This window comes from Ambystoma mexicanum, chromosome 8 (genome assembly GCF_040938575.1).
Source record: "Ambystoma mexicanum isolate Mex_15411 chromosome 8, UKY_AmexF1_1, whole genome shotgun sequence".
Classification (NCBI taxonomy): domain Eukaryota; kingdom Metazoa; phylum Chordata; class Amphibia; order Caudata; family Ambystomatidae; genus Ambystoma; species Ambystoma mexicanum.
The window spans coordinates 1,639,889,659-1,639,914,547 of NC_090929.1; the positions used below are offsets into that span (position 1 = coordinate 1,639,889,659).

General features: G+C 46.4%; 1 protein-coding gene across 1 annotated transcript in view; it reads right to left on the reverse strand.

The window, feature by feature from the left end:
- LOC138473432 (myosin heavy chain, clone 203-like) overlaps positions 1-24,889 on the reverse strand; it is a 422,216-nt gene that overhangs the window by 89,923 nt on the left and 307,404 nt on the right. Inside the window, exon 6 of the mRNA XM_069612090.1 lies at positions 2,987-3,121. Coding sequence (XP_069468191.1) covers positions 2,987-3,121 — 135 coding nt within the window. The remainder of the gene's footprint in view (positions 1-2,986; positions 3,122-24,889) is intronic.

Genomic DNA, 24,889 nt, shown 5'->3' on the forward strand with positions numbered 1-24,889 from the left:
GCTGCTTCTCTAACATTGAAGTGTCTCGATAATGCAGCACCTCATTACCTGAGAGAGAGGTTCAATAGAAGATCCACGCTCTGACCTACCAGAGCGGCCTACACAAACTGCCTGACCGTCCCGCCCTTCAAAATGATGACAATCGGCAGCAACAGCTTCCCTGTCAAAGCCGTCCAACTCTCGGACTCCCTCCCAACTACCCTTAGGGCGGACCAAACCTACCCACACTTTAGATTTAAAATCATCAACTGGTTTAAAGAAAATGATCTGTAATTCAACATGACCTTCTACTCCTGCATACTTCTCATTCTTGAAGACCACCCAGCTTTATGCACTGTTTTTAGCCATTATTGTGTACAACTGTTTCCCCATCTGTTATACACCTGACCTATAGTCTAGTATTTGACACCCCTCACCTGGCCTCACATGCTTGTGGCAACCCCTACTGTAACCACCACTGTATTCCTGTATTGCACCCCTGTAACCTTGTATGATACACTATATTCTATATCACACCTTGTAACTATGTAAGCTGAAAATGTCCTTGTCCTTGCACCCCGATACCCTCGGGTCTGGTGTGCGTTACAAATAAATAAACAAACAAAAAAAACATGTGCACAGCTTGCTACCTCTTCAAGGAGGGACACCAGAGAGTATAACATAGAAAGCGAGGTAGAGACCTACAGAGGTACTGGCCCCATAAGGAACGTATCATTTAGCACTATAAATGCCTACATTCATATTGAGGCCCAGAATGAGAAACAATTCACAATGAATGTTATGAGAGTTTGAGATAATGTGGAGAACGAGACATGGAAGCCACAAAGAGACATAGCACCAGCTGAGACAAGCCTCTGATGCACATGCCCGGGTCACGAATGACTACAAAGATAGTGGACTGGCCTTTCATAGGCAATGTCTACGTAGAACCGAACACCCTGTGCGCAGGAACGCAAACCGCCTCAAATCATTTCACAATCTGAAGAGAGACTTAACATGCTCAGACGATCATGCTCAAACATCAATCATTACACAAAAGGGGCAATTCCTTAGGGAAGACCTGCCCCCGGGGGAGAGAGATTGCCCGCCTATATAACCAGGCAGAGGGAACAAGGTTGTGTGGGTGTCTGGAGAACGAAACAGTATTTTGGAGGTGGCTGGGAAAAGAAGAGGCTGGAGGTGAACGAAGGAGCACAGAAGGAGATTGGGAGAGTAAGATTAGAGGAGGAGATAGTGGTGAGAAGAGGAGCAGGGGATGTGGTAAGAGGAGGCTGAGAATAGGAACTGTAAGATGTGGTGAAAACAGAAGTGAATGGGAGAAGAGCAGTGAGGGAACGAGCTGAGGAATAGGGGTGGAAGGAGAAATGAAGGAGCTGAGGAGACATCTTCCTGTGCGCAGAACCTTTGTCTGGCACTGGATCACTACACCTTGTGCAGGGCAAAAGTTCTTAGGCTCGGTGTATCCAAAACCCAGCACTGTGATCTGGGCAGTTTTCTCATTTGTCCCCATGTTGGGTGGACTACCAGACTAGTGAAAATCAGATTAAAATCAGCACACCAGGTGTGCACATTTTCAGGAACATCCCCGGGGAGAGACACATCTACTCACATTTTGTTTTGTATATATATATATATATATATATATATATATATATATATATATATATATATATATATATATATATATATAGAGTCAAGCGAAAGAGTAAGGGGTTGTTAAATACGATTGGAAAGAATGCGAGCATGCATGGATGTTAGGACTGCCCTCCAAGGTCCAGAGAAGACTAAACCACGGTGAAGTCATCTGTGGTTTTGAGTGAATGGTTGGCAGCTTAGCTTGCCTACAAAGAATGGTATGGTATGTTCATTCTGAATTGAAGTTATGTTTAGTTCTGGTATTGGAATAATGAGGCTTCAAGGAATTTACATGTGGTGTGTTTAGAATTGCGAAAGGTGTCAAAATGATGGTAGGAGAATCATGTAGGACTGCTTAATTGATCCCATTTAGGCATGCTGGGAAACATTTTCTAAAAAGGTGTTTACTCTGCGTGCCACCATTGCTGCAGAAATGCTGGTAGTTGCGTTAGCTTTGTCAAAGGCCAGATGAGGGACTGCAATCTGAGGGCAATTCTGTTTGGCTGATGTCACACTTCAAAGAAATAGATGAAAGAAAAATTATTGGAAATACACAAAAACACAAGGGCTTTCCTCTTTTCTTTTGTCCTACTCGTATGTGCGATTTCTACAAAGGCCCTGAGGGGAATCTCCACCCGAAGTTATGTCATTGGGGACTACAGAAACACGATGAGATGTTAAATACACACCCTCCCCTCTCATTCCTGGCCCGATATCAGCTGATAACCACGTGACAGGAGCTCACTTTGTGTATATTGCTACCCTACTGCTGCGAAATGGTTGCTCAATTCCTGACTTTATATCAGACATTCAAAGTGTCTAATATCTATTTAGGCGGTGTTCTTTCCTACAAAACTTTTCATACATTAGTAAATCTAGATGCCAGCACTTATTGAAACAGCCATGTGCATTATGGTGAGTGTTCCAGTGTTACGGCCATTACTTAATTCTTCCATCACATGTTTTATCTTGAGTAGATCCATTATTGTACCATGTACATTTTTACATCTATGGCAGTAAAGTCCCCTTAAATGACCAGCAGGGAAAGAGGGATATTTCTGGACAGGTAGATGATATTGGAAGAACAGGGCTGGAGCCTATTCAGAGGCAAAGAACTTCATTACTATCCCTTGGTCTCCGACATGGCCCCTTTGTGGTAGCCCACTATTGTTGCAGCCACTGATCAAGCAATTTCCACCCTCGTTCAATGTGCATTTTAGGATGTTTGCTCCTATGCATCTTACTTTGGGTCAATGGAACTCAACAGTGAATGAACCCTCTCCTTCCTGGTCGGGTGCACTGGAATTCCCATGATTGGATCTTCCACAACCTATAGCCTATTTTCACTCACCCTTTGATAATGTCCTCCTTCTTCTGCTCTGTTTCTTCTAGTGATGCAATGGTGTTCAACAAAGCCTCCTGGTACTTCTGCAGATCAGAGACCTCTTTCCGCAGGCGCAAGGCATCCTCTTCCGATTGCAACAGCCTACAGCGGTGCAGGGCAGGAGAGTTCACAAGAAGTAAAGAAGAAACAGATTACCCTATAAGGTGCACGGCTTAACAACAGAGTATCGGACCAGATACTCAGCTTAACATCACCTCGAGCTACATCTCGGTTTATTTATTCTCTGTTGATTAACCAACATTGATTCACAGGACAAAAAGTAATTGCCCAAAACATGATTTAATTCACAATTTCTCAATCATTTAGTTGAATCTTATAATTTGTTATACACCATCATGAAAAACGTAGTTGCGTTTTCCCTGCAACTCTTTTGTAAATAAGAAATCAAATCAACAACAAAAAAAAATGAATGTCCAACGCGTGTTTCACTATTCCTAGGCTAACATCATACATCGTACATGCTTCGTCAAGGCTGCTCTACTTCAATTGCCTATAATTTGTATTCCCCCTGGACTGCTGCTCCCCCTCCTACTGACGGCTGCCCCACCCTCCTACTGACCTCACATTAGCCCTCAAGAATGCCCAATCTCTACAAAAAAAACACCTTTCTAACTAATCATTTATATTCCTGTCACCCAAAGCTCCAAGTGGCGGATGTCACTGAAACATGGATTTCCCCCCAAACCGCTGCAGACTTCTCCAACTCTCCTCATTTCCCCAAAAAACAAAAAAGGCAATTGTATTGGTCTCATGATTAGCAAGGACAAGCCGTTGGCACCCCTTCCCCTCTCAGAATTCACTCCATCCTTCTTTGAGCACATCTTGGTACAACTTCTTGCTCCTACCCTTCTTACTATACTCCTTATCTATCACCCAAGGGGCACTCTGAAACTCTTCCACTGCCGATTTTGAACTCTCACTTGAAATAATCCCTGCGGCGGAAGCTGCCGTCATAATGGGCAACATCAAACTCTCCAATATGTCTAAGGCTCAACAGCGCCAACTTGAATTCACTCTCTAACAACTCACCTGCCACCCTACACAACCTTCTAGCCAACTGCCTCAATTTCATATTCCTATATTCCACCCTGGTCAACAATGCTCTAACAAATGTCTCCTCCCTCTCTGAGCACTCTCATTCACTTCATCTCCTTTCCATTGCACTCTTCGATGCCCCTCTCTCAATTATTACCAAACGTACATGAACTCCATGATCCCCTTCCTCACCCAAGTCAACACCACCCTCTAAGCTCTCTCTAAATAGTTTGATCTTGCCATTTCTGAATTGAACTCTGCACTGTCCATCCCCTCAATGATCACTGCTCTGCACGCTCCTTTACCCTTGCCCACCCAAGTCCTCAACCATGAATCTCCTCCACCCCTGCTATTTAGCTGCTGAGGAGAGCCATGCTTCATTGCTTATGCTGGTGAATCAGAGAGCGGACCACCACTCTCATTGCCGCCTACAAGGACTCTCTATTGACCCAGACAACAGGTCAGAACACAGCCAAATCCTCCTATTACACTAACTTTGCTTCCTCTCCCCTCTGGCACCCCTGCAAACTATCAAAGGAACTGCAGGCCATACCTTCTCCACCTAAAAACGTTTCCATTTCACAGTCTCTCTCTTCTCTGCCGATGACTTTGCCTTCTACTTCTCCACTAAAATCACAAAAATATAGGACTCCCTGTCCACTCTCTCTTTCCCAACCTCCTCTCTCATTCTCCCCTCATAATCCCCAGATCCTCTTAACTATCTCCCCTCCTCCCCCCGCACATCCCTCACTGGACATTTGCCCATCATTTGCTATGCCAAACCATCTGCATTCCAACTGACCCCTTTGCACCACACATTGTTATGTAGCATACCCCTGTCTCATCCACTCATCCTTCTGCCTTATTCAACCTCCCTCTCCCAAGTGGTATCTTCCCAGCACGCTACAAAACAGCCAGTCATACATCTTCGAAAGAAACAGTGCTGCCCCAGCAACCTCATTGAACCTATTGTTCTCGTTCACCATCATTCTAATATCCTAGACAACTGCAAAGTCAACTATCTTGAGGCGTACTCACTTCCTGACCTCTCCCTATCTGGGTTCCGGTACAAGCACTTCACGGAGACTCCCTTCATACACATCAGCAGTTCTCTTACCGCTACCCACCACTCTCACCGCTCCGCCATAATCATCCTTCTAGTCCTTTCTGCTGAATTAAACAGTATGGATGGATCATTCCTCCCTCCTTCAAACTCTTTCACTCTGAGTTCAAAGACACTAACAGGGTTCAAAATTAAGATTCATTGAGCAGGAACTAAAACCAGATTGTGTGTCGGGCATCACCCAGTTGTCAGGAGCTACCACTGGGGAACCAGGAGCGAGTATCCAGCGCACCGCAAATCTTCTACAGGACAGGAAAACGTGAACTATTGGCACATTTTGTATGATCCGTTTTGTTTAAATGTGTATCCCAAATCTTCTTTAGTAACATTCTTAAATGTTCGAAGTTAATGAAACCTATGTTTATTTAAAAGGCTCCAGTTGGTCCAAAGAGCCAAAAGTAGCTCCTGGTAGTCGTTTTCTTTACAATCTAACCAGGCTAGAATCGGGTGCTAAATAGCTCCAGCAATTTAAAACCCTGCACTAAACTCGACTGAGTTAAGGTTAGTGTTAAATATCTTTTATAGGGCGCTATTCGCCCGTGGCCCTCAGTGCGCAACATGCAAGACTAGAAACAGGAAGTCTAGAAAACCAAATGGATACGGGAAAAAGTAAGGAGCTTAGTCGTTGAGTGTCTTCTCTCTCTTTTAGTCTCTTCTTATAGGACTCAGGCACCCTCATTCTCAAAGCCCCTGCAGGTGAGCGTTTCTGAGAATCATTCCTTGGCCCAGGTTTCTTCACTCTACACACTCCCTCCCTTCTCAAACCAATTTCCTTCTCTGGCTATAACTATGACCTATTTGCTGAAGGTACTCCATCTTCTCCTTCCCCTCCTTCATCCCTGCAATCTCTGAACACAGTCAACTGCTTCAACGCCATCCACCATTGACTAGCTCTATGCTGTCTCGTGCTCGACTCAACAAAGACGGGCGTCATCTTTTTACTCTCCTCCCTCCAATGCCAAAGCCATACCTTGCTCTCATCTCTTTTCCCCTGACCACCCCATCACCCATTGCTTGCAACCTTGTGATTCTCTGCAAGAGCGAACTCAAACTCTTCCAGTTTGTTATGCCCGCTGCAGCTAGACTCACCCTCCTAAACATTAGCAAAATTCCCCCCAACTGACCAGACTCAACTAAAACACTTGTCTTTTCTTGTACTTAGCATGCTGGACTTCTGCGCAAGCCTACTTCTTGGTCTACCCCTCTTCATTTATGCTGCCCTTAACTTTGTGACACAGACCCTTTTCAACATTCCCAGACCCGTCCCTACCTCTACCTACCATCAGCATTGTAAATGGCTCACCATGAAATATCAATCTTTCTTTAAATACATGCTACTAGTACATTACTCCATCCATGGCCTGGCCCCCACCACCTTCATGACTGCATCCCACTGTACTCTACTTCTCAAACTCTTGTTTCCTCGTCTCTTAATAAACTATTAATCCCCCTCTTATACATACTCCAGCTTTTTGTACTTTTCACTACTTGCCCCCCTCCACTAGAATACTCTCTCCCTGGTCATCAAAGCCACCTCTTCGGTGGAACTCTTACAAATGTGGCTCAAATGGAAGGAGGTCCCTCAGACACACCCCTCCTGCATTCTGCCCTCAGGACAACTCGGATTTGTAAATGTGTAAATACTTGCCCCATGCTGCCAAAGTTAACACATTCTTATGTCAGCCTGTCCCTGGTATATAGTCTTACTCCTTCAACAGCAGGTTGGTATACGTCAATGCTTTTATCTAAGTGCACCTTACCCGAGGACTGCCTCTGCTCTCTGTTATTGCCACATTTTAAGTCATATCTATTTGAAATGACACCTGGTTCACCAATAAATACAAAATATGAAAAGAACCCATAAAGGAAATCATTCAGTAGATCCTTGTGAGGTATAGATTGGCTGAATGGAGAGTATGAATATGGGGATGAGGGGGAATATGGAGCGTGGAAGGACTGTACGTGCTGTGCGGAAGGGCTGCACGTTTGGTTTGGTGGTAAGGCTGAATGCAGAGTTGTAATAGCGTGTATGAGGTTTTGGATGGGTTCTACGTGGAGTATGAATGAGTATTTGTAAGCACGCTGGACTGTTTGTGCGGTGTACATGGGGCTGTATGTTCGGTGTGGATGTGGGCTGTATGTTGAGCCTGAACAGAGTGTTTATGACATTTGGAGGGGTTATCTGAATAGGAGGTATATGCTGTGTGGATGGCCTGTCAGCATTATTTAGATGGGCTCTATTTTCTGTGTGGTTATTGTGTTTGTGGAGTTCGAATAGTGTATAGGAGGTTTAGATGGGCTTCATGCAGGGTGTGGTTGCACTGTGTGTGTAGATCTGGGTGTTTACGAAATTTCTATGGGATGTAGTTATCCCAGATAAATATGGCTCATTCGGGGTGCCGGTACACCAGAATATATATTACTCTATTCATTTAATTTAAAGTGCACATCGGTGCACCTGATCTCAGAGACCTGCTCTCTAACATTGACTCCAACACCCCATGTGTCCTCATCTTGCTTGATTTCTATTCTGCCATTGATACTGTCAACCATGCCATCCTGCTCAACCATCATGTTAACCTGGGTTGGTCAGGCTCTGGCGTGGCCGACCTCTTTCCTCTCTGACCGACCCTCCCAGGTCCAACTTGGGTCCTTACTCTCCGATATCTTTTTCTCCACCTGTGGTGTCCCCCAAGGATCGAAACTCTCTCCCTGGCTGTTCAACCAATACCTGGCACTCCTAGCCCACGACATCCCCAATTTTCAGTGCTATGCGGATGATACCCAACTCATTTTCAGGCTACCCTCGGCTTCCTCCTCTCCTTCCCTCATCTCCGACTGTCGGCTATCCAGGAGTGGTGTGCCGCCAATGACCTCTGCCTTAATGCAAGTAAGACTGAGATTTTACTCATGGGCACACCCACTCCCTCCTTCCCTGCAGCTCTCTGGCCGGCCTCTCTTGCCCCTCTTCCTGTTCCCACCTGCAAGGCAAAAAACCTTGGGGTCATCTTCGACTCCACACCACATTCTCCTTCTCTCCTCACATCTCCGACGTCTCTAAGAAGTCACACTACTAGCTACTACACCTCAGAGGTATTCTTCCTTTCCTCTCCTCTCCTTCCCCCCAGAAGCTCACCATCTCCAGAGCCCTGGTTCTCTCTAGACTGGACTATTCTAACAGCCTCTATCTAAATCTGCCTGCCTCTACTCTCCGCCCTCTGCAACTTATCCAGAACAGGACTGCGAGACTTGTCCTTGGCCTCAAGCCCAGGGATCGTATCTCTCCAGGACTGAAATCACTGCACTGGCTCCCAGTGGCTGCGAGGATTAAGTTCAAAACCCTCTACATTGTCCACAAGGCCTTCTGGGGCCGCAATACCTTCAACTCTCTCTTCCCAAATATCTTCCTTCTCGAGCTCTTCACTCATCTGCCTCCAACTCCCTCAGGGTCAGTCACTTCTCCAAGCAACGAGTTGGTGGTAGATCTCGTTCTTCGGCAGGGGCCGTCCTCTGGAACAGCCTTCCTGCCTCCCTGAAACTTGAGGAGAACCATCTCCGGAAGCACCTTAAAACCTTCCTCTTTGCTTTTGCCTTCTCTCACCCTGTCTCCCCCTCTACCCTGCTAAATTCCTGGTTGAAATGGCACCGGTTACCTGGCCACCCTTTCTGATCTCGGGCCCATGCCCCGCAATTTGCACACCTGCACTCACTGCCTCCCTGGCAACCCCCGCACCTGGCGACTGTTCTGTATCCCTACAGTCCCCCTACCAGCATTTGTGTCTGCTCTTACCTGCACTTGCCACCATCTGGCCTTTCTATTATCCTATTTATTCTACTATCCCATTTACTGCACTTTCCCATCTCCCTTCCCCCTCGCACTTCTCCCTTTCCCCCTTCCCATGCACTTGCGCAATCTGAATGACACCTGGCCTAGTAAGATCGTTGTCTGTCTTCCCTCTGTTTCCCCTCCCTTGCCTCGTCCGGCCTCGAAACACTTGTGTATAGGCGCGTTATAAATGCCATATCATATCACACTAAAGAAGCAAGATGCAAATCTCCCAATGAGTATTTTTTCACCGTAGTTCAGAGAGCCAATGTGATTTGTGCAAGACTATGCATTGGGCTTCATTACAAGGTTTGGGGGTGCAGGAAAAAAGGATCTGTAAATATGTTACTAACGATTATTTGGCAGTACCCGATTTACTGTTACACCACATTCTGAGAATGGAGGTAAAGTGACAGATACCTACAACATATAGCTGTAGCTGGAGAAATTGAGGATTTACCATGAGAGAATTAGCACACAGTGAATCCTCCAAAAGCCCTATGGAGTCCCATAGAGCATTAACACCTCTTACTCTAACTCCTATTGCACAGGAATCCGCCAGATTGTGAGTGGCAGTAACAGGGACTAAGTTTGGCAGTATCTCCGCCAGAGATTCGGCCAAAGTCGTAATGAGGCCCATTTTGTCTGAGTGGAGCTGGGACTTTAGATCAAAAACTGAACTAGAAACTATTCCAAGAGGATCAGGCTGATGTGGACTAATCTTTCCTAATCTGCACAGATGGCTGCCCTCCGTGATTGCCTCATCCCCCTGCATCCCTCAAAGACCCCACCACCTGCAGCCAGGTGTCAAACTCATACCCACAGCACCTCCTCTCTGCAGTTTCCCCTTGAACCCGGGCGAAAGATAGCTCTACAGCTGGGGGAGATTTACAGCAGTGGAGAGGCCTGCATGGCTGGACGGGTTTTACAAGAGCACACAGAATAAATTACCCATAAATGAATGCAGGCGACTGTGGAATTTATGGCACTTTAATACTTTAATAAGGACCGGTATGGATTAAAGTCCACTGAGGTCCTGAAGGGTAATGCAAGAGGCGAGCTACAAATTGTCAAATTAAGCAGCCCTTGGAAGGTATTTGTGGTCAGGCAGCAAACCTTGCTCTACTGTGTCAGCGGTAAAATTGGAATTTGGGACTATAACTCAGTGTGCTTAAGCGCCTGTTGCAGGGATCTGCTTTTGGTTTGGCGCTAAAAAGATCAAATCCACAGCAAATGACTCAGCCTGTACTCAGTAAAATACATACAGTGACGTGGGCAATAGGAGCAAATAATGTTTAGAATGCTTTAAAGAGCAAAGACAGTGGGAGCAATTGCTAAAAAAATGTTATTTAAAAACCCAAATCAAGAAACGACTTCATTAAGGCATTACCACCCCACTTTTGGGTTAAACTGCGTCTAGTAGCCAGGTCTTTTTGAAGCATTTAGGACACAGTGGTCAGTTCTCAGTAATGAATACCCAGTCTAAGAATTTAGTCCAGAGATCGCTATTGCAATTTCAAATACTAAAAAAACAGACATAGAAGTCTTTGTTTATGCGAAGTTACACATCTGGTTATGTATCACAGTTCCTAAAACGTGTGAAAATTATGGTGTGCATAAAGATAAACGTATTTGCGCTTTTTTTTAAATCGATTTGTCTGTTATTGAAACTATCATCTTTCAGTCCTTGTAATACAGAAGTCCACCTACAGAACACGGGACGACAAGGACCCATCCTTAGTATTGACATTTAAAAAGATCTCATTATTTCAAGCCGTTTTATGGTAGTGGTGTTGGGGGCGGGATGCACAATATCTTGCTGTGCACATACTGCCCCCGGCAGCTCTGAGGCCACACTGCACATAGGGGCCTTGAGCGACTGCTTGAGTAGGAGCAATTCACTTGCTTCAGCAAGGAATTGCTCCCAGTAAACCCAAGGGCGGGAAGTATGTAATAATGCGAGTGACACGTGCGACAATGCCCCAATAATGCGTGGAACATGGACATCTGTACATGCCGCTCACATGATGCGCCTTTGTAAATGCATAGAGTTAGTACATACATACTCACACTTGGCATATTTCCAGAGGGCAGAGATAGAAATCATTCTGTTGTAGCGTGCAGGCACGTAACACAGTACCCTCAGACTCCTACAGGGCCTCATTATTCAGAGCAGCTCCACACAGCCCAATTCCTAAATTCATTTCCAAGATGACCCCAGTGCTTACTGCCAACTGTGCTGGGCAACAGGGGCTTGCTGATTTTTCGGGGTGGGACAGCTTCAGGTATACTTCACGAGTTGGTGGGGCTCAATCGAGGGCAGTCAATCAAGATGGAAATCCATCGTGTAGCAGAGGGTGTGTCTCTTGCAAAAAGAGGTTAGCCTGCTAAATCGCCCCTAGAACGACCAGAGCAGGTCTCACTGTAAACAAGACAGCCAGCATCCCCCACATAGGGCATACTCTACCCATGCACCTTCCATCCACAATTCTAGGATTTGGTCTACAATGTTCTAAACAAGTCTATGTGGCAACCCAGTGGCAGGCCTGCACTCTACAAATGCCAATTAGGAGAATATTACCCAGGCACAGTGGACTGCAAGAGACTATTGTAGACTTCCAGCCAAGAAATCTGAAGCATTTAGTGCTGCTTGGTTTGACTCGCTGTGTATGGGAAATGTCAGGGGAGCCTGCAGTTAAGAGGGCCTCTGTATCGGTCATCTGCCTATTTGTGGGACTGGTGCAAGTACTGAGGTTGTCAGATGCCCAGGGGACAATTTAAGCCCCCATTGTTTAACTGGCTGGCGTGTGGTAGTGGGGGCACTGGCATGCTAGGCTGTAATAAAGTGGTTTGACTGACAAGTCAGCCAGCCCAGGGAGTTTCCCCAACGTGATCCTTTGCTTTGTAGGCCTTGACCTTAACTGATGGTTTTGGCAACGGCCCTCACCTCCTCCTAAACTACATCATCTAACATAAGACAAAGCCTACTTTACCATCATTGTGTGGAGTAATGTGTCTCGGGTTGATGGCTCTGGTTTACTGGTGCAAAGAACCAAAGTTAGGCCTCGACCTGGGTAATCTGGTCTTGTCTGCAAGATACTGAGTCTCTCCCAACCTGTGTAAACAGGGTAACTAGAAATACCAGTTAATGGGCTATTGTTCAAAGTGGACGATTGCAATATCTGCTTTACTAGGGTAATATGGAAAGCAATCACTGCCTGTCAAGTTCTGTCTTTCAGTCATATCACAATTTTATCAATGGCACTGAATAATCCGGATTTAAAATGCACTAATTTCTACTCATGATCTGAACATTTCTTTCCTTGCAGGAGAACACTCTCCTTTTTTTTTAAAAAGTCATATCAAGTTTTAGTTTGGTTTACTGAACTGATGTGCTCTAAAAGCATGGATTGTTAATCTAACCACACTTTCCAAACTGTTTTAAATCCTAGCAAGTTTTAACCAACATTACTGGTCTTCTGTACCTCCACCACTCTCGTTTGAACACCGAGCTGTGAACACCACCATTACTATTGTAGGGGAGGAATGGCCACGAGGCCCTCCTCACCTACAGCTCCCTCCCCAGGTGAGGACCATGGCTCGGTGGGAGCACCCTCATGCCACCCGGGCCCAGGTGGAGGGGGGTTCACCCGCCGACGACATTGCCCACACGCACCCTGTCTTTGCATTTACCGAAACTTAAGTTAGGCCTAGACGCCATCGTGCACAGCAAACATGGTGTGAGTTCAGCACACTGTAACGAGGCCCCCACCTTTGGAGGGCCTTTCATGCATCTCTGCCGCCTCAGCAGCCCTGGCAGATCCGCTGCGAGCGCGTTCCCATGAGAAAGTCGGAGATGAGCTAAACCCGAGATGCCAACACGGCAACATTATATTAGTAACAATGTGATATTGCACCCCGTATGACCCAGACCGCAAGGCCGGGGCAACGGGGAAAAAAAAGCTGAAGCATCACTATCTGAAGAAGGTAGAAAATAGTTCAAGTATTGGTGTTAATGAACTACCTCTGTTTAAAATGTGAACGAACCATAAAAATGTAACGTTATATGATATCCCTCCAGGTCTGGACTAATGCTGCTATAACCACGGAGAAAGATGTTGACCAAACGTGTAACCTCTATTTGTAAAAGTGTTTTTCAATAGTATGTAGAAACTTGAACTCATATATGTTTTGAATCACCCAAAGCGGCGGGCATCAATCTCTGTAGGCCATAACCTAGATATCCCTCGTATAACGTCTAATGTACATACAATACGCACACAATGTAGTGAACATAATGTTAGGTAATGAAAAGGTACTGGAACCGACTGTATTAAAGAAATGTGTAACGAAAATGAAATATATATATATATATATGTGTGTCTGAATAACGTTAAAATGAGGCAGAACAGTATAAAACTTCTGCATTCACTGATCAGCAACGCACGAGGAAAATACCTTTGTGAGTATATGCAAGGTCATTCCCTCTCCCACCCCACCAAGCCTGCCAGATAAAAAAGCTAAGACTGTGCTGCGCTCCCTCACCTCCCCCAACCAAGCTGGCGTTACTTCAGAGAGTCAGAGGCCCCGGCGCCGCAACCAAGGCCACAGCCCGCCACCTGTGTTATTTACAGCACGGTAATAAACCCACGGATGAACCCACTGATCTACCAGCACCCTCTCATAAATCCCCACGAACCCCCCCCAAGAATCCTGACCCCGTGTAAGGACGACCCCCATCATTGGGACAAGACACAGAGACCCATCTATATAATAACTTCTAACGCAGCAGACAGACATGTATCACTCGGCCCAGGTCCCAGAGCCCCGTCCCGTGACCTAAAATACCGGTCAATAAGACTCAGGTAAATCTCACCCCAACCAACAACCACCAGACCTCTCACGAGGTGCATTCCTCATGTGTTGCGTTTATTTTATAAGATAAGCTACGGAACAATTTATTAGTGAACGTAAATGTCATTTTCTGAATAACTGCAGTGTGCATGGCCTAGGGCAACTAAGACAGGAAAGGTATTCATCATTGTCACAGGCTGCCCCAGCGCACCAACACCGCACGGATGACCTCAAGCCGGCCTGCCAGGCCCAACCCAACCCACGAGGCTGACCAGTGACGTCGTCTTGCCAAGACCAACCATGCTGCAGCAACACCTATAGTTAGTCGACGATACCCAATCCCAATTAACTTGTGCCCCCTATAGTGTTTAGGTGTTGATGACGTTTTCTGTATTAGAAATACGCCTGTCTTTGCTATTGTCAGACAGAGCGCTCTCGTAGGTTGCAGAGTTCTTTGCATGCCTTATCCTTGGATAAACTCCCACTTACGCTCACCCGCACTCTGTCTTGGTCTTATTCCCACTACGGGAGAGTCCCTTATTGTCTCTCATTGCGGGGAGGATCGTGCTGAATTGGGGGCGCTTCCCTTCAGTGGTGACCCCGATAGCGTGATATCTCCAAACTATTTTTCCTAACTCCTTCTTAAACGACCCCCTTGTGGCACGAGAATCTCCGGTCGAGAAGGGATACGCACGGTGAGCCGTCTCCGGGAGGCCGCCCGCCAACGGCGACCGGCACAATAAGAAGTGCGCACTCAATGAGAAAGGGTACGGGATCCCGATTGGAAAAAAATCCCCTTTGAGTGCCGCTCGCCGGAGCCAGGGGCTGACCGTTGAGTTACCGGTGACGCCGCCTGGACGGACCCAGTTTCGGAGAGTATCGGTTCAAGACGGGCACGTGAGTACCGAGTGCGAGTGATCGTCAAGGGGAAAAGAAAGGGAATTGGGAATAACAGAACGGGGACAGGTAGAGGAGAAGAATATCGGGGGTCTACTACAGACGGGTCTTGAAATTTTCTTTATTCTTTCTTTTGCATATGGCCATTAGGAGTAAGAAATAAGTGACGTGGTAGAAGTGACGGAAACCTAGCTCCGAGAGGGGGTGGAAGGCGGCGCCGCATAGTACTATCTAAATTAGTACTGGGAATATATGAAGAAGTGAGAAATAAGTTATTGGTGTCTAGCAAAAGGAGACACCGGGAATATTTTTTAGTGATTGTGCTCTCTCTCTCTCTATTTCTTTTTTTCCATTTCCACGGGGTAGGGGGTGAAAATGAGAAGGGTATGAAGTAGTTAGAACATCTTAAAAAGTGGGGACTCAGTAGTGGCACGTACAGACGTGAACACAGTAACCTTAGTAGGGAAACAGGGACAGCTGGCTAGGGAGGAAAGGGAGGAGAAAGACAAAGAGTGTGAGTGGAAAGCATTGTGAAGGGTGCGCGCACCGTACGAGTGTGAGAGACGAACGGGTGGCCGCGAGGTGGTGTCAGAGAGTGTGGCCATAACCAGTACTTGATCAATTACAAGTGAGATCACATAAGAGTGCCTGGGAATGGGAAGGAGATGAGATATGGTGAGTGAGAAGAGATTTGTGCAGTGAATAACGGTGGGTGATAATTTTAAAGAGGTCCGCTCTTGTCTGTGCCATAAAGGAATACATACGCATATTTACAGCTAATAAAAGGTAACGAAAGCGAACAAGGTAGCGCTAGCGATTTAAAGGATGGGGGCTGAAACTCCCTTGTCACACATTTGCAAGAGCTTGCCGGGATATGCTGAGCGCATAAATAAATATCATGATCAATGGTTAACAGAATTGAAAGGGGAGGGGTTGCCCCAGATTTGGCCAGAAGGAGGGTCTTTTGACAAAAGCGTTCTTGATATGGTATGTACATGTATTCGCCTTAAGTATAAGGGAAAAAAATGGCAGAACAGGAAGGAGATATTAGATCTTTGGAGATTGTTTGAGGAAGTACCCCCACCCAAAGCTCCAGCTCCAAATATTGATTTACCCTCCACCACAGACAATCCACTAATGATCCCGCGAGAGGAAAAGGAACAGTTAAGTACAGAACAGCCTGCGGAAGTGGTTATGTTGTACCCAATATTACCTAAACCAGCCCCTGCAACAGGATATAGCGACCCGATTTATGTGCCTCCCCCTTCAACCAGCACGCCACAAAGACCAACTGCACCCCCACCATACGAAAACACTAGAGAGCACACCCAGGGAGGCACACAGAGAGTGGACATAGAGAAGTTAACGAGTGACTTAGAGTCGAGGCTTACAGTGGCACGAGATGAGCTCTCAAGAATAAAAGACATATGTGAACGCACAGCGTGCGCCCCCACACAATCTGGACGCACGTCTAGAGCGTCGAGCGAAAGTAGACAAATTGAGGAAGGATGGAAAAAGGGGGAAATACTGTTCAGAATTGAGGAAGAACCGACCAGGATAATAGAAGTAGGGACAGCAGAAGGAAGCATTGGTGATGTCTCGAGAGAGAGAGGGATCAGAGAGGATTTGTTATGTGATGTCAGAGGAGGGGGGGATGAGAGTGATAGATTGAGCATGGCAGTAGGAGGAGAAGGCGAGGAGCTAGATGGGGCATGTTCACTGGGGACTATAGAGGATGAATGGATAGGACGACTAAGAAATAGGGTGGGGAAGATGGCGTCATTAGAGTCAGCAGTGACCAAGGAAAAGGAAGCTGCAACGGCAAAAGGGAAATTACAACTACCATTACTCCACAGGGGAGGTGGGAGGCCGAACTATATACCGTGGGCTCAGATGGACAAGGCTAACTTAATGAAATTACTACCACAGCTGTCAGGAGGGGCAAGCAAGTGGATATATGCATTTGAAAAACATACCGCGGGTATACCGCTGGCAGTAGGCGATGTGAAAAGCCTACTAGTGTCCTCAGTAGGGGATCAGGCAGACAGAGTGTGGGCTAAAGCGGGTTTTCCAGCTGTAACTTTGGAGTGTGATCGCCATGATGGGGCTTCTTTTAACACCGTGCGAGCAAGGGTGTGGGACGCACTGCGGGAAACTTTCCCAGATACCCCTGATCTGCAGTCAGTAATGCAATGTACCATGAATGATGGGGAGGACGCTATGGATTACATTCTCCGGGTGCAGGAGATGTGGAGAGCGGAAACGGGTACGCCCTGGCACCAATCCACGTCTCTATTTTACTTCATCATTAAAAGAGGGCTCCCAAAGGAAGTGCAAAAGGCACTAGATAAAATAGCAGGTGTTGAGGCAAAAGGCTGGCCGGAGATCCAAAGCATAATAGTACACCATTGTAAAAGGATCAAAGAAAGAGAGAGGGAAGTAGCACAGAAAAGGTTGGCGGACGAGGCGAAGTTGGTGCAATCAAAATTGGTGAAGGTCGCAGCAGCGGTAGCGGGACTCCCACTCATACGGGAGGGAGAGGAAGGAGAGGAGGGGCAAATAGCAATACAAGGAAGAATAGCAGCGAATTGGGCAGGACAAGGGCAACGACAGTGGACAGAGCAGGAGCAGAACGGAGGTCCAACGTGGCAAGAGTGGGCCCCAAGAGGAGGAAGAGGTGGGTACAGGGGGCGAAGAGGAGGACAAGGGTATGGAGGAATGGGAGGAAATGGGTGGCAGGGTCCCAGAGGTCCACAGGGGAGCTGTTGGAATTGTGGGAGATGGGGGCATTACTCAAGGGAATGTAGGAGCAGACAAAACAACGGTTTCCAAGAGATAGAACAGTACGGACACCCCCATCCAGGAAGCCCCTACGGCCTCCCCATGGGACAATACCAGCAACCAGACAATGTAGTACAAAGGAGTAACGCACAACTACACGGACATCAATACCGAACACAAACCAGCCCACAGAATAATGACAATGTGCACTACACGCCTGGTAATACTTTCGCCACAGGAGCTAATGGGGCACCAGCCCCCGCACCTTACAGTGGAGTGTCAGTAGTTTCGGGGAATATTTTCGATCAAGGGGGGGCAATGAGACACCCCGCATAGGACAGCCCACAGAGAGCACTTGCGTGTCCAGTACTGTCTACGACCCACAATGCATCAGAGGAACCATTGATAGGAGCGCAGATAGGAGACAAGCAATTCATATTCATGGTGGATTCGGGAGCGGAGAAATCATGCATTAGAGAGGGCCGGTTCCCGTTATCTAATAGAACGTTAGAGACGCAGGGGTTCTCTGGGGCTGTAATTGAAGTTCCTTACACAGAGGTATTGGATGTGACAGTGGGGGGTAAAACAGTGAAAGCACCCTTGCTGTACTATGAAAACTCTCCCATCAACTTACTGGGGAGAGATCTCTTGAGCAAACTAAACATGACCATATCATTCACAGGGAGCGGCATCGTATGTTCAACGCCAGGCATATGCCCCCTCCGTATATTAGCAGTAATACACGGCCACACAACAATAAAAGAGATCAGAGGGGTACCAAGAAATGAGGAGATGTTTGTTGAAGGCATGAGAACATTGGCTCTCATAGTACCAGAACTAAAAAGGGTGGAGTGGAGAATACCAGCAGAATTCCTTTTTCGTCCCATAGCAAGCCCTGACACTGCTCTTGGGGAAGTACTATCATTGGATTTGCATGCAATACATGTATCAGCAAACAGAATATGCGTGATTGGTATTGACATGGAAGGGTGTGAGTGGCGGACAGTATTGTGTACAAATGCAAATATCCCCCTGAGAGAGCTCTCGGACGAGGAGCTATTTTCTGACACTGAGGGAGATGGTGAAGTAGTGATGGAACTGGCAATGCCCTGCGACATCGTAGTTACAGCCAGACAAACTAAAGTTGAACTAATGGCGGTAGTAGGAGCACCGCATACATTTTTTGATGAAGACATGAGTTCAGTACCCGCTAACTTATGGACTAATGGCCCCCACGATGTAGGGTTGCTACATGAAGTTCAGCCTGTGGTGATAAAAGTAAAACAAGGAGCAATACTACCCCGGGTGAAACAATATCCACTGTCGCGAGAAGCAGAAGAAGGGATCAGAGAGACAATAGAAGCACTGCTAGCACAGGGTATAATAGTGCCCTCAAACTCCCCATGCAACACATGCATTTACCCAATCAAAAAAGCGAAGGGGGGTTCCTGGAGGATGATACAAGATTTACGCCCATTGAACGATGTGGTAATGAAGGAGTTCCCTTTAGTCCCGAACCCGGCGACAATACTGTGCAACATTCCAAAAATAGCATCACACTTCACAGTAATTGACTTAAAAAATGCATTCTTTTCGATTCCCTTGGCAGAAGAGAGCAGGTACTTGACAGCATTTACATTGGGAGGAAGGAGGTTCGAACACTGCAGACTACCACAAGGATATTGCGAGAGCCCAAGCATATTTAACAGGGTACTACATGAAGATCTGGGGAATTTGTCTGTAGAAAGCACAGTGATTCAGTACGTTGATGATTTATTGGTTTGTGCACAGGCTGAGGAAGAATGCAGACAGGACTCGATAACACTCTTGACATTATTGGCAAATAAGGGGTACAAGGTGGACAAGGGGAAGTTACAATACTGTCTGACGGAGGTCCTATACTTGGGTCAGTTGATATCAAAGGATGGCAAGCGAATTATACCAGACAGGGCACAGGCGATTAGAACAATTGGGGAGCCCAAAACAGTAAAAGAGATGCAGAAATTTCTGGGTATGTGTAACTATTGCCGAGCATGGATATTGGACTATGCGGCGTACACAAGGCCCTTGCTACAGGCACTGAAAGAAGCACAACAGGAACACAAACACATAGAATGGACAGAGGTGATGAACACAGCATTTAACTCACTAAAAGAGCTGATATCAAGCGCTCCAGTACTAGCAAACCCAGATTATGGGCGCGAATTCTTCTTATTTTCACACTGCAAAGGAACATTGATGACAGCAGTACTGACACAGAAAACATCTTTAGGGCACAAACCACTCGCTTACTATAGCGGCACCCTAGACGCAGTAATGCAAGGTCATTTCGCGTGCGAGCAATCCCTAGCTGCAGCCGCGTTCGCAATTGAAAAAAGTGCCACGATAGTAATGGGCTGCCCGGTGACACTGTTCGTGGAACACTCACTTTTTGCAATATTAGAGCGAACAAAGAGCACATTGACAACACAACGCGCCACAGCATATGAGATAATACTGTCCAGCGCTAACATCCATATAGTAAGATGTAAAACAGTGAACCCAGCCACATTCATCACAGAGGCATGCACCATAGAGGACATGCAAAACCACAACTGCGCCACGTACACAGGTGACGAAAGTAAGGATCAAGTGATCTTTGAAAATGCCCTGACCGAGGGTGAGGTGTATTTTGTGGACGGGTCAGCATCAATAGACATGGAGACAGGAGAAAAGCATGTGGGTATGGCAGTGGTACGATTAGAGGAAGATGAATATGAGATACTAGTACAACACCGCCTCCCATCACACTATTCAGCGCAAGCAGCAGAACTAATAGCGCTAATAGAAGCATTGCATGCCGCCAAGGGGTGCGCAGTGACCATATATACAGACTCAGCATACATGACAACAACAGTTCACGGCGGGTTGGCCCGGTGGGGGCGGAGAGGGTTCCGACGAGCAGACGGAACGCCAGTCCAGCATGCAGAATTATTGAAAGAACTGATTGAGGCCCTGCAAGACCCCACGGCAGTGGCCATCGTAAAATGTCAAGCTCATACCACCAATAGAGATTTTGTATCTTTGGGGAACGCGGCAGCAGACGCCGCTGCCAAAGCAGCTTCATATCTACAAAAAGGTGAAATAGGAGAGTACATGTTGCACCACACAGCAAGCCAAGAAGTCCCCACAGGATACAACATGATGTCCACACAGGAGATAATAGAGCTGCAAGAGGGAGCTAGTGCAGAGGAAAAATTGCTGTGGACTAAGAGAGGATGCAGCAAATCACCGACTGATTTATTGTGGCGACAAGAGAGTTCAGGAAAAGTGGTAATGCCAATCACGCTGTTAGAAATAGCATTTCAACAACTACACTTTCCTGCACACAACACAAAGAAACACATAATGGCAGAGATACAAGAAGATTGGTTTACACCTTGCCTCCAGGAACACGTCACAAGGTTAGCTCTAGAATGCACGACATGTCAAATTTACAACTCAGGTATGACATTGCGTACACTAAGGGGTACGATACCAAAACCAAGTGGCCCATTCAGAGAGCTCCACATTGATTATGTAGACATGGGAGAAAGGTGTAACGGGGCTCGATACATGATTGTGGTTGTATGTCCATTTTCGAGGTGGGTGGAGGCAGGCCCTTGTGCCCGCCCTGACGCGAAGGGCGCCGCGAAGTTCCTAGTGCGGGAAGTGTTTCCGCGCTGGGGAATTTGCGACGTTATTCGCTCAGATAACGGGACGCATTTTGTTAATGAACTCTTTAAAGAAGTGACTACATTATTGGGAATAAAGCACAAATTATGTTCGATTTATCATCCTCAAAGTAATGGCGTCGTAGAAAAGATAAACGGCCTGTTAAAAAGCAGATTATCAAAACTTTGTTTTTCCCTTAAAAAGACTTGGATGTACTGCCTGCCTTTGGCCTTGTTTGAGCTACAAAACCAGCCAAGTAAGGATCACCATTTGTCCCCGCACGAGATCGTCACGGGAAGAAGAATGCACACAGCGCATTCGCCTCTCCGTGAGCGTTCTGATGCACACAGAAGCGCAGCCATATTGGGGGAGGAGTTCACAGAATACCTGCGAAAATTGACACGGGCAGCGCGCGTAATTTCAAAGCAACTAGCCCCCCCCTCGACAAGAGAGGAGGGGAACGCGACTGAACCAAACGGTTTGCCTGAAAAACCACTACAGCTAATGCCTGGGGACCTTATATATGTTAGAAGTTTTGTGCGGAGGTGGAACGCACCACGCTTCCATGGCCCCTATGAGGTAGTGTTTTGCACGCCTACAGCAGTAAAGGTTAAGGGCCTGCGATATTGGGTGCATTTGACAGATGTACGTAAAGCTTACAGCGCTGCGGAGAGTGAGGTGCAGGATGAGGCACAGGCAACAGCGGACGATGAAGTTGTGCGGAATGAATGATTTGAATTTCGTGTGCTTCATGAGATGAACAGTGAACACAATTAGCGCGCAACAAATGTCCTGGACTAAAACATGTACACATGTATATGTAAATTTTCTTTTTACAATTTTTGAAAGTTTTGCGTGGGGTTCTTTTTTTTCCCTTCCTGTACTATTTAAGATGTTTTTTATTATTGTTGTTTTTAGAAATGTCATGTTTTTTTTTTTTTATTATTTATATATATATATAGTAAGTTACAAATAATATTGACTGAAAGCTACCTTGTCTGTCAACAAACCCCCTTCCTCACCCAACCCTATATTTTATCACCGAAACGTTACAATGTGGAAATGCTTACATGTTTGTATTTAATGAACTTTTGTGTCTCAAACAGGATTTATCATGGCATCGAATGGGCAGCCTGCAACTAATAGATATGTTAGATTTAGAGAAATGTTAGTGGCTAGATTAACATATTCATTTGAATGTGGTTTATCAATGTGTGCTATCGTGTTCTTCATCTCAATGTTTTGTCTGGTGTTACACTGGATTATAGCGTTCATCTCTACCGAGATGAACGAGGGGGGAGGGGGGAACAACACCACCCTTGCTCCTGGAACGAAAACAATTCCGACTGTAGGTATCAAAGAAGGTGATTTCTTGATCTGGGATGGAGCACACTTTGTGTGGGGATACTATACTACACCACCCACTGCTGTCCTCTCACAATGGAGAACCAAAAATGTAGATAATGACACAATGTCCCAACCTGGAACATACAACAACCACACGATCCCTCCCGCCCCAATTTCAAACAACGATCTCTTGTTTATTAATGAGGATGGAAAAGTGATTATGATGGCAGAACACACGCCCCTATATGAAGAATTAGAAAAGGGGGGTGGGAGGGAGGAAGGGGGGCCTGGTTCTTCACCTCCTATAACGAGAAGGTACAGAAGAAGGGAGAAAAGTAGGCGGAGAAGAGAGACTGGTGGAAAAGGGTATGATGAGTATTATGGGCTAGGGTTAGACAAAATGGAAGACCCACGACACCCTCACCAAGCAAATAAATGGTATGCAGATATGAGCACAACAGCTAAACAAACAACCAATGAGAGCTGTTATGTCTGCTCACTTATCCCCCATGCATCAGGCACACCTAAAGTATTGTTGCCACGAGAATTGCCCATTGTGGATGCCCAATGTCTCCTTCATCTCACGCTGTGTAGAATAAAGAACACTTTCCAAGCACACGATGTCTCTTTCAGAATGGTACAGAACAACAAAACGTGCTATTCGCAAGCGTCTGGAGTGATCTGCCTTAAAGAACCTTTCTTTGCAATACAAGGGACACTGTTTTCCGAAAACAAATGGAAAGACGAAGAAGTGCTGTGCAAGGCAGAAGCGCTGAAAGGTGTCCAACCGGACAAGTTGCGGTGGATGGAAAGAACGTGCTTGCCAATATGGAAAGAACACATCCCTAAACTAACATGGGTAACAGCGATGGAGAAACCCTTCAAGCTACAAAGTGAAATACAAAACGAACTATGTTTCAAGGGAGAAGGAAAAATGGCAATGGGAACGAACACGAACTGTAACAAAACTCTCACCATCCCGGATATGAAAAAAGGGACAGCAGCATTAATGGACACCTACTGGGTATGCGGAAACCAGGCGTACCTGCACCTTCCCCAATCATGGAGTGGTAGCTGCTCAATGGCCACCTTGCACTCGACACTAATGGTGATTCCAGAAAGCCATATTGACAGAAGTAACATGATGAAAGGAGGCTTGAACCAGAATGCAGCTTCTCCAACTACACAAGCGCACCTTTATGTCCTGTCCTCCGGGGGGAAGGAAGAAGAGCTCTCAAGAAACAAGCGAGCCTCGAACTACATATCACAAGCATCATCTGATTTATTGGCACAGATCCCAGACAAGTATCGCCTGTTCAGCTCCGTGGAAACATTCTTTGCTTCACTAGTGTCCAGTGTCCAAGCAAGAGCAAATGCAAAATGGCTCCAGATCACACGGTGGGAACTGATCCAGTTGGCCAATGACACTGAAGAAGGGTTCAACATAATAAAGGTGGAACTACGAGCTCTGCGACTAATGACCATGCAGAACAGGTATGTTCTAGACCTGTTGACAGCTATCGATGGAGGTGTTTGCCGAAAAATAGGAAGTGCGTGCTGCACGTTCGTACCTTCTGAAGACGCAGAAAATGGGTCCCTGTCCCACGTCATTGAAGCAGTACATAACCTGGGCGAGAAGATGAAAATGGAAGGTGGAGCTGAGGATAGCTCGTGGTTCGACAATATCTTCTCCTGGGTTCCCTCATGGCTTGGAGTGACAATGAAGTTCCTGATACCAATAGTGGTGATCATCCTTGTGATGTTCTGCCTGTGCCAGGTGGGCCTCCGATGTTGTGCTAATGCAGTCCCTAACGGTGCAATGATGATGGTGACAATGGGCAACTCCGGTGGTACAATTAAAGCAACACAAGAAGTACACGTGCAGACAGGAACAGACAACACCCCCAGGTACCAGTTAGTGCCTATGTGCCGTGACAAGTACATAGTAGATAAGCTATGGCACACCACGATTAAAGAACCACGAGACGTAGAACTGGAATGGTATGAGGAGGTCTGGGTAGATCTGGAAGAGACCGGCAACTGTATATATTTGACATGTACACCAGACGAGTATGCTAGGAGAGGTGAGAGCTTAAGGGGGGTGTGCAGAGCATGGATGCCTATAAAAGGAACCCCTGCATGGGATGGTGCAGTGTTAGAAGAACAAGAATGTAGAAGATTAGAAGAGCTAAAGAAATTCGTTACTTTAAGTAACGAAAGGGGGGAAATGTAGGGGAGGAATGGCCACGAGGCCCTCCTCACCTACAGCTCCCTCCCCAGGTGAGGACCATGG